The 11,525-nt window shown below is 36.0% G+C and overlaps 1 protein-coding gene across 6 annotated transcripts; it reads left to right on the top strand.

The window, feature by feature from the left end:
- Positions 1–534: 534 nt before the first annotated feature.
- LOC133674872 (ubiquitin-like domain-containing protein CIP73) lies at positions 535–10,542 on the top strand. 6 transcript variants are annotated; one of them, XM_062096157.1, is made up of 16 exons: positions 535–707; positions 2,369–2,512; positions 3,318–3,435; positions 4,489–4,563; positions 5,345–5,460; positions 5,558–5,626; positions 5,960–6,112; positions 6,230–6,299; positions 6,399–6,577; positions 6,893–7,057; positions 7,149–7,220; positions 7,317–7,446; positions 7,537–7,770; positions 8,888–9,285; positions 9,473–9,547; positions 10,158–10,542. In XM_062096157.1, the coding sequence occupies exons 2-16, from the start codon at positions 2,390–2,392 to the stop codon at positions 10,164–10,166; spliced, it is 1,986 nt and encodes a 661-aa protein (XP_061952141.1). In that variant the 5' UTR covers positions 535–707; positions 2,369–2,389; the 3' UTR covers positions 10,167–10,542. The 6 variants fall into 6 exon arrangements, with proteins under 6 accessions (XP_061952141.1, XP_061952139.1, XP_061952140.1 ...); XM_062096155.1 differs by having other exon boundaries at positions 7,537–7,956; XM_062096156.1 differs by lacking the exon at positions 535–707 and adding an exon at positions 1,502–1,520 and having other exon boundaries at positions 7,537–7,956.
- Positions 10,543–11,525: the final 983 nt, after the last annotated feature.

Raw genomic sequence — 11,525 nt, 5'->3', positions numbered from 1 at the left:
ATAATTTATGCTTATGTAGCTGCTACCAACCAATTTACCAACAGTAAAAAGTAAAAAGCCCACCGCACCATAAAAAGAGAGATTAAAAGCAACGTTTGACAATATAATTGAAATTGTTTTTAAAAATTTTAAATTTTTTTTATTAAAATTTAATATAGTTTGTATATTTTTAATTGTTTTGATGTGCTGATATTAAAAATGATTTTTAAAAAATAAAAAAAATATTATTGACATATATTTTGACACGAAAAGTTATTTAAAAAACACTCGTAATTATACTGTCAAACACGCTCTAAAAAAATAAAAACCTGAATAATTTTTACAAACCTCATATTTAAAGGTATGGTTATAATTATTTTTTAAAATATTTTTAATAAAAAAATATATCTGTAATTTTTTTTAAACAATTATTTTTGAGATTAGTAAATTAAAATAATTTAAAAAATTAAAAATATATTAATTAAAAAAAAATCAATTTTTTTCTGAAGTGATTTTGAGAAGCAACAGGCACTATATGTCGACAGGGAGGAGAGAGAGAAAAAGAGTTTTTGATCTTGGGTAATATAAATTCAGGTGTCAGCTCCAAAATACAGAGAGAGATAGCACGCAGACACGGCATCTCTCTCTGTCATTTCTATATATTTCTCCCTCTCCCTCTATCTGTTCTCTCTCCTTATCAAACCAGCTTATCTTTCTTTTTATCTCAGGTAACTTACGGACTCCTTTCTTATCTTGTCTACTGTCTTTTATCGATTTTCTTAATTGTGTGAATTGGGTTGTCATTCGGAACTTGATGGGTTGGTTTGCATGCTTTTGATGACTGGTTAGGACCCAGAAATTGAAAGTCTTGAGCCCTTTTTGTTTGATCGAGATTCGGTGAACCCTAGAGAGTGAGAGATAAATGGGGAATGGGATTTTGATTGTTTGCATTTGCGTTAAGGGAAAGGTTGCTTATTGGGATGTGGCAACTTGATTAAGCTCCAACTTAAGTGATTTATGTTGATTGAAGTGTGAGTGGTGGAAGTGAAGATTGTCAATTCTTGGTGTTTAGTGATATTTAGGGATGAAGGCGCCCTCTTTGGGTGCATAGATTTGGTAAAAAATCATTATCCGTGTTCTCAATCTGTTGGTCAATGTAAATGTCTTGAATTTGTGCAGTAGTTTACTTTTTTCTTTGAATTTACTCTATGATTTTCCCCGTCTACCGATTAGTTTTGAATTGGGAGCAGGCCCCAATTCTAGGTGAGCTGTTTTGATGGTAGAAGCTTGGATTTTGAATTCTTCTAATTTAGAGTTTACATTGAATTTCACTATGTGAAGCGGAATATGGCTTATAAATATGCCAGTAATGTCACTTGGGACTGGAGACATTACTTCTTGGAGCTTGATTTCTACATTATATAGCATGGATTTGATCCTGAGATTTATGGTCTGAAGTTGATTTCGATGTGGAGCAAAATGCAATGTGGGCGTGCATACAGATATACACATGACATCTTGGAACTTGTTTTCTGCTCCTGGTAACAAAAATTTTTTCCATTTGATGATCCTTATGAGTTTTCCCATTTAATTAGAGAAGGCAGGGGAGGAGTTGGGAAATCACGGTCTTGACCGCTGTAGACATAATATAACACACCAAAGACATATCATATAACCTATCAATTGAGAACATGATGTTATGTTTCTCTTCTGTGACATCATAAAATATCAATATCTAGCAGGGGACTCTTGAGCAATCACCATCTTCGTCTAGTGAGCAATATCCTACCAAATCAGCAAAAAATGGAAAGAATATCATCAATCAGATCAATGCGGTCCATGGTAGTTGGCTGCAGGATTTGTCATGTTGTTCATTACCATTACCATGATTATGTGTTTTGCAAGTCTGGAGATTTTTCTAACTGTCTCATATAACACACACAAAAATAAGGAAAAGAAAAGAAAAGGAAAGAAAAAGAAAATGAAGAGAAGAGAAGAGATCAATAAAAAAGGGGAAATGAAACAGTGTTTCAAATTGCCTTGAAGTACATATTGATATGGCAATATGTCTATATGGTGGTGGATGCTGAGATTTCCCTATATGTGAGAGTGGTCTGCTTGCTAATTTTTGTTATTTGTTCTTGCATTTCTGCACATCTTCACTCTCTCTCGAAACAATGATGTATTATGACCACAATGAAGGGAACCGACACCCCTTTTTGTTGGCATTAGGGCACTCATTGACTTACTGTTTCCTGAGGAACCTTATCTATCTTACCAATATAATACTGTGACTTATCTGGTTTATGGACAAGCATGCTGTTGCCTCATCCTAGCAACTTCCAAACCTAATTTCCTTCGTTTGTTTCTTTTCCTTTCTTGTTTGTAGGTATCCATTCGTCTGAGGAGAATGGGAAGTAATATTGCTGATAAAATTCATGGAGCTGGTGAGGCAGAGGGTTCTGAAACAAACATTGAAATAAAAATAAAAACTTTGGATTCTCAAACCTATACTTTGAGAGTGGATAAACAGGTAATTTTTGGCTCCCACTGAACCATGGCTCATGTCATTGCAGTGTGTATGTTTTGTAAACTTGCTATAATACTTTAGATGATCAATGAGTTCAAATACATCCCAAAGCCAGTTATTAAGGGGAGATTTCTTTCTGTTTTTATGTCTTTTTTTGCCTCCTTTTTCAAGAGCTCTAAATTGCACTTCGATCATATTTCTGTCATTGTGGTGAGAGACAGAGAGTTACTAGAATCTGAATCTTAGAAAGAGTAGAAAGAAGAGGAAATTGAGTGGTCTTAACAATCACTAGTAAAACCTCTTCACCAGCATGGTCAGAAAATTTCTAGTCCTTATAAGTGATCCAATGTGCCTTTTTGATCTAGCTAGTTACATACAGATGACACAAAGGTACATACAGATGACACAAAGGCTACACTCTCTAGCATCCAACTCATTTTCCTTCTCAAGAACATCTCTTCAACAAGCTCTTATGTAAAAATCTGTGGAGCATTATCCATTGTCCCACATTTTACTGAATATTTGTGCAGATAATACTGAGAAGCAGATCTCATGAGAAACCGGACAGAAAGCAATTACAGAAGATCCACTATTTCCCTGTGTCTTTTATTCATATAAAACTGTTGAAACATTCTTTGTTGCCACTGAATTCTTAATTGTAAGATTACACCCTGCATTATGATCTTAAAAGGGTCTTTATGCTTGTATTGTGAGTGGGGATTTGCTAGTTGATAACTTATGCATGATTTTTTGTTTGTGGAAGCCATTAATTTCATCATGCTTTCCCCTTTCTTGAATATCCATGCAGATGCCAGTTCCTGCTTTAAAAGAACAGATTGCTTCTGTCACTGGTGTGCTATCAGAACAACAACGTCTAATATGTCGTGGAAAAGTCTTAAAAGATGACCAACTACTCTCTGCCTATCGTATCCTTTTTTCTTAATGCTCAAGGGCAACTCTAAAGTACAATATTGAACAAAAAAGATTGTGTACCCAAAGTGAGGAGATAGCTAGAAGCTCCCTTCAAATTTCTTTTAACAGTTTTGATGAAGGTATTACCTAAGTAGTGAACCAATGACACATTTATTTCTGCTGTTAAACTGTAAAGCTAGGCAGGAAAGTAGAAAAGAGCTCATTAAGACAATATTGATGCAAAAGAGTTATTTTGGGACATCTTGGAGTTTGTGCATTGGCAGGTAAAATGTTGAATTGTGGTTGGATAGTGTTGCATTTTTGTTCCTCACTGCTGATTTCGGTAATGCTGAAGTGTAAATTCCAAGTGAGCTCACATGCTAGTGCTCCATGTCCATGAGATTCATCCTGCAATGCTAAACATGAGATTCATCATGTTTTCCCTCAGCAACACTGAATTGTAAGTCTGAAATACTAGGTATGGACATAAAAGGGGAAAAAGCCTTGACAAAAGAGAGGTTTGAAGGTATGTGCTGTAGATGCATGTGACCACATACGTCTCTTCATCGGTTCATCTTTAGCATACTTCTAGGTGAATGAATGACTTTGGACAGCTTATCAGGTGGAGAATAGAGAGTTGTGTCACATTTCAATTGATTGTATCACACCCAAGCATAACCAAAAACACATGTACATATTCCAAATAAGCTGACATCTGCAATTCTTTTTTCTGAAGTAAATTGTTTTCTGGTGGTTTCTGGCAAGTGCTTGTTGCAATGGTGCATTTTTGCTAGAAGGAAACTTTGAGTGTGGGTGAAGTATTTGAATCAAAACATGTATGGTATGAACTAGTTAGTATTTTACTTTTCCAGAACAAATTAGCAAACATTAGGTCCTGTATGTATCAGGATATTCATTGATTGAACTAGAAAACTACAAACCATCCTTTGTTAAATTTCTTTATTTGCTACCTAAGGAATATTTTCATATCCCTGTACTTTTTTTACTCATTAGTACTATTGTCTTATTATATTGTTTGGTTGGTTTATTTGCTTAACACATGTTAGATGTCGAAGATGGTCACACCTTGCATCTGGTAGTTAGGCAACCTATACCATCTGAGGGCTTATCCAATCATTCAGGTTTGGCTTGCCTTAACATTTGCTTGCATCATCTTCTTCTTCAACTGTACAAGGTTCATCTCAAAAAAAGATACTAATTCAAGTTTATCCAAAGCTGTGGAGGACTAGTTGTGGTGGTCTAAAGGGTCCTGTAGATGCCCTACAGCCTGTAAATAATGAAAAACAAAAAATTACTGCGCAAGGTAATTAATGGCCATAATGGATTGTTGATCCACACAGAGGGGTTGATACACATTACTTCAGCTAGAGTATGGTTTCCAGTGCACCTTGAATTATTTTCACGAAAAGGTTGGTTTAGTATAGAAACAACCCCCCCTCCCCCCAGAGGGGCTGATACACGTTAGTTCATCTGTGAGAAGCAACTGGATATGAAATTCATCCTTTCTGTTGAATATGACATTTGTTTGGACTAATGGGACTCTGGATATAACAGATTATCCTTGGTAATTAATTTCATTAAGTGCTCAATATTGCCATATGATTAATCAGAAAAGCAAGTGGTGGTGTTCTGTTGGTTCTTATTTAATGCTTATAGTTTTATTTAGGTGCTTCTAATGATTTAAAGAGCAACCACGCTACAAATAACAATTGAGTCACTTTGACATCTATAGGAGCTTAGTAATTGTTGTAGCAATGCTCTGTTTATGTCATAATCTGAGCTTTCTGAAATGGAATTATATACCTTTAGTTCTTTCTTTTTTTCTTTCCCTTTTTTTTAACATTATCTTTCATGTGCTAGTAAAATTATCCATGGAGTAACTCCTACATGTCAATGTTGCAGCCAGTGATCCTGCTTCAGGTTCAAGCCATCACACTGGTCAGGTGGCTCCCAGTGTTGTAATAGAAACTTTTAGTGTGCCTGATCAAGGGGATGCAGTTCCTCCAGAAATCAGTAGGGTGCGGCTACAACTAGATTTTGAATATAGCAATTTTAGATTTTCATACCGATGATTTAATTGTTTATAATTATTTCTTAATTGATTCTCTGGAGCAGATTGTCTCTGCTGTTCTTGGATCTTTTGGATTTTCAAATATCAGAGGTGTCAGTGAAGGGGTTGATGTGGTAAATATTTAAATTCCAACCTCTAAAACTAATTACTTTATTGTTATACTCTTGAAAATCTATTGTTGGTAAGGATGGAGATTTCTTCCCTCTTTTCTTACTCACAGAGGCAAACAAACAAATTGTCTTCGAAGTAAAATTTCCAGTATTTTTGTATCTGGAAGTTGTCTATTTTAAGTTTTTATTTGACTTTAGACGTGAAACACATTTTGAGACATCAAGCTGGTTCATATTTTATCAAATTAGAAAGATGGACCTTAATGCTTTTTCATACCTGTAAATGCTCATTTATGTTTTGGGTCTTGCTCTTTGTGACTGGGATGGATCTTTAAGGAGCGTGGTTTGCGAAGAACATCAGCTGCTGGTGGCACAATGGATGCAAGCCAACTGCAATCTGAACAAACTGGCACCAGGGGTCAGTCTGACAGATCACAGAATGTTTTTGGGCTTCCGACAGCAGTTTCCTTGGGGTCTCTGAATCCTCCTGTAAGTTAGGAGTCCTCTTCTTCTCCATCCTCTACCTTCTTTCTACAACATGGATTCTTTGGCCTGCATATCTTTTTGCAGTTTTAAGTATTAGGAATATTTTATTTGTACTTGTAGGTAATTCCTGATTCTCTGACAACTCTGTCCCAATATCTGAGCAATTTGAGGCAAGAATTTGATGCCATCGGTCAGTATCTGTATTTTGCAAATTTCTCTATGGTTAATAATGTCATTTGCTTCAATGGGGCTGATGTGGCCATTGGATTTCAATTCTCTTCATTGACAGGCAGAGGCGGGGAAAACATTGCTCAAGCAGATGCTGCACACAGGATGGAGCAAATAGATTCTAATACCACATCACTATCAGGAACTGGACAAGAAAGACTTCCATCACCCGCATCCTTGGCAGAAGTGATGCTGTCTAGTAGACAATTACTCACCGAACAAGTTGGAGAATGCTTACTTGTGTGTTATTTAAAAGCATTCTATCTACTTCATATGTTCTCTATTATCTTTACTTTAGTCTTGCTTTATTTTTTGGGTAGCCAACAGTATATCCCATTTTTTACCAGTGAATTTAGTTGCTTGTGGCTATAGGAAGTGGTCATTTTTTTATTATGTTTCTTCTTTTTGTTTAACATTTTATAATTTTAATAGAATTTGATTCTTTTAAGTTTTTAACCTTGAAATATTTCAACATTTACCATTCTTTTATTTATTCTCAGAACTAAAACTTAAATGCATTGGATCTCCCTCCCTGTTTGTTCTGTATGTTGGCAGCAACTTGCAAGACAACTAGAGAATCAAGCACATATTACTGATACTGCAGCGCGACACGCAACTCAGTCTAGTGCATTGAGAACTGGAGTCCAACTTCATAATTTAGGTGCCCTTCTTCTCGAACTTGGACGTACAAGCATGACATTACGACTAGGTCAAACACCGGTAAGATTATCTCCAATTTATTATTTATGGCAACCTTTCATGCTTGACATCTCCCGAGCTGTATGTGTCATTGTGGTTTGTTTATTTACAGTCTGAAGCTGTGGTTAATGCGGGCCCTGCTGTTTTTATCAATCAATCTGGTCCTAATCCTCTCATGGTTCAGGTCATAATCCAGGCATCCTTACAAATTGCTCTTGTTTTTCATCTTTTCATTTTTCTTTAAATTATGTTTCTCTGCTGATCACTCCTATGCATGCAGCCTCTTCCTTTTCAACCAGGGACAAGCTTTGGTGCTGTCCCTGTAGGATCCATGCAGCCTGGATCTGGTTTGACTAATGGTGTCGGTACCGGGTTTCTTCCAAGGCGAATTGATATACAAATACGAAGAGGTTTTCTTCAAATTTGATGTCTGGAATAATTAATATGTATGGTATTTCTGATGTGTGAATCTACTTACAACTATTCTTATTTTACCCAAGGTTCATCGACAGCTACCCCCACCAATAATCGTGAGGAACATGGTCAGACAGAGCAAACTGCTGGGCAGAGAAACCCACCAACCAGTTCTGGTGGTGAAAATCCTGGTAGTCAAACAAGTTCAAGGCTCTCAGAGGGTTCATCTTTTGCTGGAGAGCCTGTACGAGTGGTGCCTCTTAGAACGGTGGTTGCAGCTGTTCCTGGCACATTTGGCCGCCTTCCTTCTGATTCATCTGGTAATTCTATAGGTCTATACTATCCTCTTCTTGGACGATTTCAAAATGTAGCTTCTGGGCATGGGAATAGTGGGCAGGGATCTCAAGCATCTGGTGAATATCACACTGCTGAGGTCCAAACTGAGCAGCTGCCAACTCCTGAACCTGCTTTGCAGCAGCAAAACTTTGAACAACGCACAAGAGATGGTAATGTGACAATACTGCAGTTCAATGAAGTTTTGAGGATTACTTGGCTCATGGAAAAGTCTTTAAGTTTGTAGTTGTGGACATCTTTTCCAGTGCAAGCTCAGGAGGCTTGAAAGGGGATGTTTTGGTTCATCTTACTCTGAATGCGTGTGTGTCAATCAGTGGCTTACTTGTGCTGCTGTTAATGGTGGTTGATATATTTGCCAGTCCCCTATGGCTTATGCTTTTTTGTGTTATTTGTTTTTCCCCTACATTCTTTTGAGTCTTCAATAATCATTTCAATCCTGCATGAACGAGGGAGGAAGGGCGATTTCCACATATATTGCTAGTTTTGAACATTCCACATATATCTTTCTTTCTTAAAATCTCATAGTAAAAGTATCATGCTTACTGCTATAACACAAGCACACCCTTCTTTGATTATTCTGATCCATGTATATGGATTCCAATTTGCAGCAAAATTTACCTGCCATGCAGCCAATTTCTCAATGCTGTTTTCTGAGTTGTATTTATTGTTATTGTACCATTTAAGTACATGATGAAAGGCTTTCCTTTAGGATGCTGAAGTGGATTCTTCCTAGCACCAGTCAATAAGAGCACCCCATCCTCACCCTAAAAAATAAGGAAAATAATGTTTGTGTTGTATTCTCCTTTTTTAAAAGTGTCCTGAGTTTTCTTCCATATGTTTATTTCCTAAAGATTTGATTGGGGACCTTTGAGAACATATCGTTACAGGCTTGCATGAAATCGGTTTTTTTCAGTTCACAATATCATGTAGAAATTCAATTGAAGTTAATGTTGTGTATAGTAGTCAAAGTTTTGATGGTTGCTCGCTGTATCTTGCTTTAGGAGTTGATGATATGACTGTATGAGAAGATATGAGCTTAATCAGCTGTTCTATACTAGTTGACCAACCTTGCTGTTCTTCCAGGATCATTGCCACCAAACTTGAGACAAGAGCCTTCTATTTCTCGCAGTATAAGTATCAACATTCTGTCAGCTAGTGGGGCCCAAAACAACCAGGATTCTGAACGACATATCCCCGACAATATTTTGCAGCTTCTGAGGACCATCTTACCTGGTGATATCCATATGGAGGATGCCAGCTTACGAGGAACAACTACTAGTTCTGTCCCTGAAACTGCAGGGCAATCTACTGCTACTGCAGAAGCAGAACCAAGAGCTACTGATGAGGGGATATTTCTGTCTAATTTGCTTCGTGAGATCATGCCCCTCATATCTCAAAGTGGAGGTGCAGAACCCAGTGCCATACCTCCTGGAGAAGCACAGAACTCTGGGAATCAGAGGCCTCGAGATTCTTCAACCCATGTAAGTAGCATTTTCAGTTATCTTTCAATGGATACTTATCTCTTGTCCCTTACTATTCTGGATTTCTTGCTTTAGCCAATCAAACGAATCTTGAAGGTGTTGGCATGATGTTGTAAATATGTCAGGCTAAATTGATGTGTGCATAAAAACATCAGAACTACAAGGCTAACCGGTGGCATATTTGCAGGCTGAAAACTCTGGCATTGGAACATCTCGTGGCCATGATACGGAACCAAGCCCTCCAAATTCAAAACGCCAAAAGGTCTGGCATGTTTAAGGAATTTCATTTCTTTTCTTTCCTGTGCAGCCATTTCATCCTTCAGCTGTATTAAAATTAACAGTAAATATAAGTCTTTGAGATGCAGTAAGAAGTTATTATACAATGAGTATAGATTAGCCTTGATGAATTCAATGAATTTAGAGACAATTCGGTAACAATCTGTTATATGAGTCTCTGGTTATTGTTCTGTTTCCCTTTGTTGCATTCCTAGAATATCAAGTTTTTTTGTACAGTGTCATCCAGTATGTGATATAAATGAGTAGAATTTGTTATATTTTTTGAAAGCTCCAAGCAGCCTCAGAGGATGGGTAGAATTTGTTGCACAAGATCTATATATAATAAATAAGTATGCAACGTAAGCATTGTGGAAAAGTTTCTGCCAATGCTTTGTCTATCACCACCTAAGCATTTGGCTTATTATAACAGGATCTCTGTGTTGTTCAATAGATGGCAAATATTCTGCTGAGAATTTCACCATTCTTAAAGTTTTTCTTTAGTCATTACTGAAATCAAAATGATGGAATTAAATTTACATTTTTCATTCTGGAAACTTTATTATTATATATTTTATTGATCTTCTTTGCTGGTGCAGACTGAGTGATTTATCTGTGGACAAAGGATTCAAGAGCTGAACTTGTGATTATGATCTCAGACAGCTAAAGAATCATGTGTTTCTTCTTTAGGTTAATGGCGGTTGGTCTTATCTTTTCAATTTAGTGTAACATGTCAATGATGGTTGGTCATTTTCTCAAGTTAATAGGCAATGAGTTGAGATGAAATGCTTGGTTTCCATACTGTAACATTACGGCTTTGTATACTTCGGATTCCTATTAGGCAAATTAGCTTCAACTATTTTTCAATACTTCATCACCATATGTTTGGTTTTTACTCGTTTGCCCTGGTATGTGATTGCTGGGAAGGTTTGATATGACATTACTATTCAGAAAGTAATTATTCAGCGCAATCAGTTTATATTACTATATTTCTTCCCTTTGCATCCATGTGACGTTTATGGACATTCATGTGAGCTTTGTGGATGGCTTTCAAAGGGGAGAGAGTAGGGGCTGTGCATGTATTATCATTGTTATTTTCATATTCCATGTGTTGTTTCTTGCTCAGGATCTAGAGGGAAAGCTAGAAGTTAAAATTTCCGGTGGATGCTTTCACCAGACGGTGGACTTGGAATATGTTGCAATGATGGTAACATGTAAAAAACTAGTTTAGCTACCAGGTTTTGTAAGTGTCTTGTTAGAATGCAAGGTTTGATGATCTTGCATCCGGGAGGAGAACCAAAGACAAGGGACGTCAAAGATGGGTATCAATTGCCAAATCCTTTCATTATATTTGAACATGGTTTATGCTAATATTAGTATTTGTGTTTAAATACAATCCAAATCACTAACATGACATTATCCTAAAATTGAAGATTGTTTCCTTTACTATTTTCTTCCCAAGTTTAAGGGATTTGGTTGTTTTATTAAGAAATTATATATTTTTTATTTTTTAGAAGTTTATTTTTTATATTAGTTTTTAAAATGATAAAAAAATATAAAAAAATTTAGTTGAAGTAAAAAAAATATATAGAGATGTTTTACCACACTCTTCCTCTTTTACTATAGGATTAGGATCTTCAAATTTCTTATGTACTCTAACAATACAGAGCATCATGTAACCTGGTCATATGACTTGAAATTATCATTATAAAATACTTAAATAAAATTATTAAAAATTAAAATATGTGAGTAAAATATTGTAGTTTTTCCTCTCTTTTTTTGTTTTATTTTTTGTTATGATTTTTTTTAAAATTATTTTTGTTGATTTTGTTTTTTAATATTGAGAAAAATTGAGAATTTAGCTTCGTAATTTGTTTTATTATTATTTTGTTTTCCTATGAGGTTAGTGTAGTTTACAGGTTTGTCAAAGTAACTCAAGTTGTCCTGGTTTTGGAGAAAATCATGTT

The sequence above is a fragment of the Populus nigra genome, chromosome 15, assembly GCF_951802175.1.
Source record: "Populus nigra chromosome 15, ddPopNigr1.1, whole genome shotgun sequence".
Taxonomy (NCBI): domain Eukaryota; kingdom Viridiplantae; phylum Streptophyta; class Magnoliopsida; order Malpighiales; family Salicaceae; genus Populus; species Populus nigra.
This window is presented reverse-complemented; position numbering and strand designations above follow the sequence as displayed.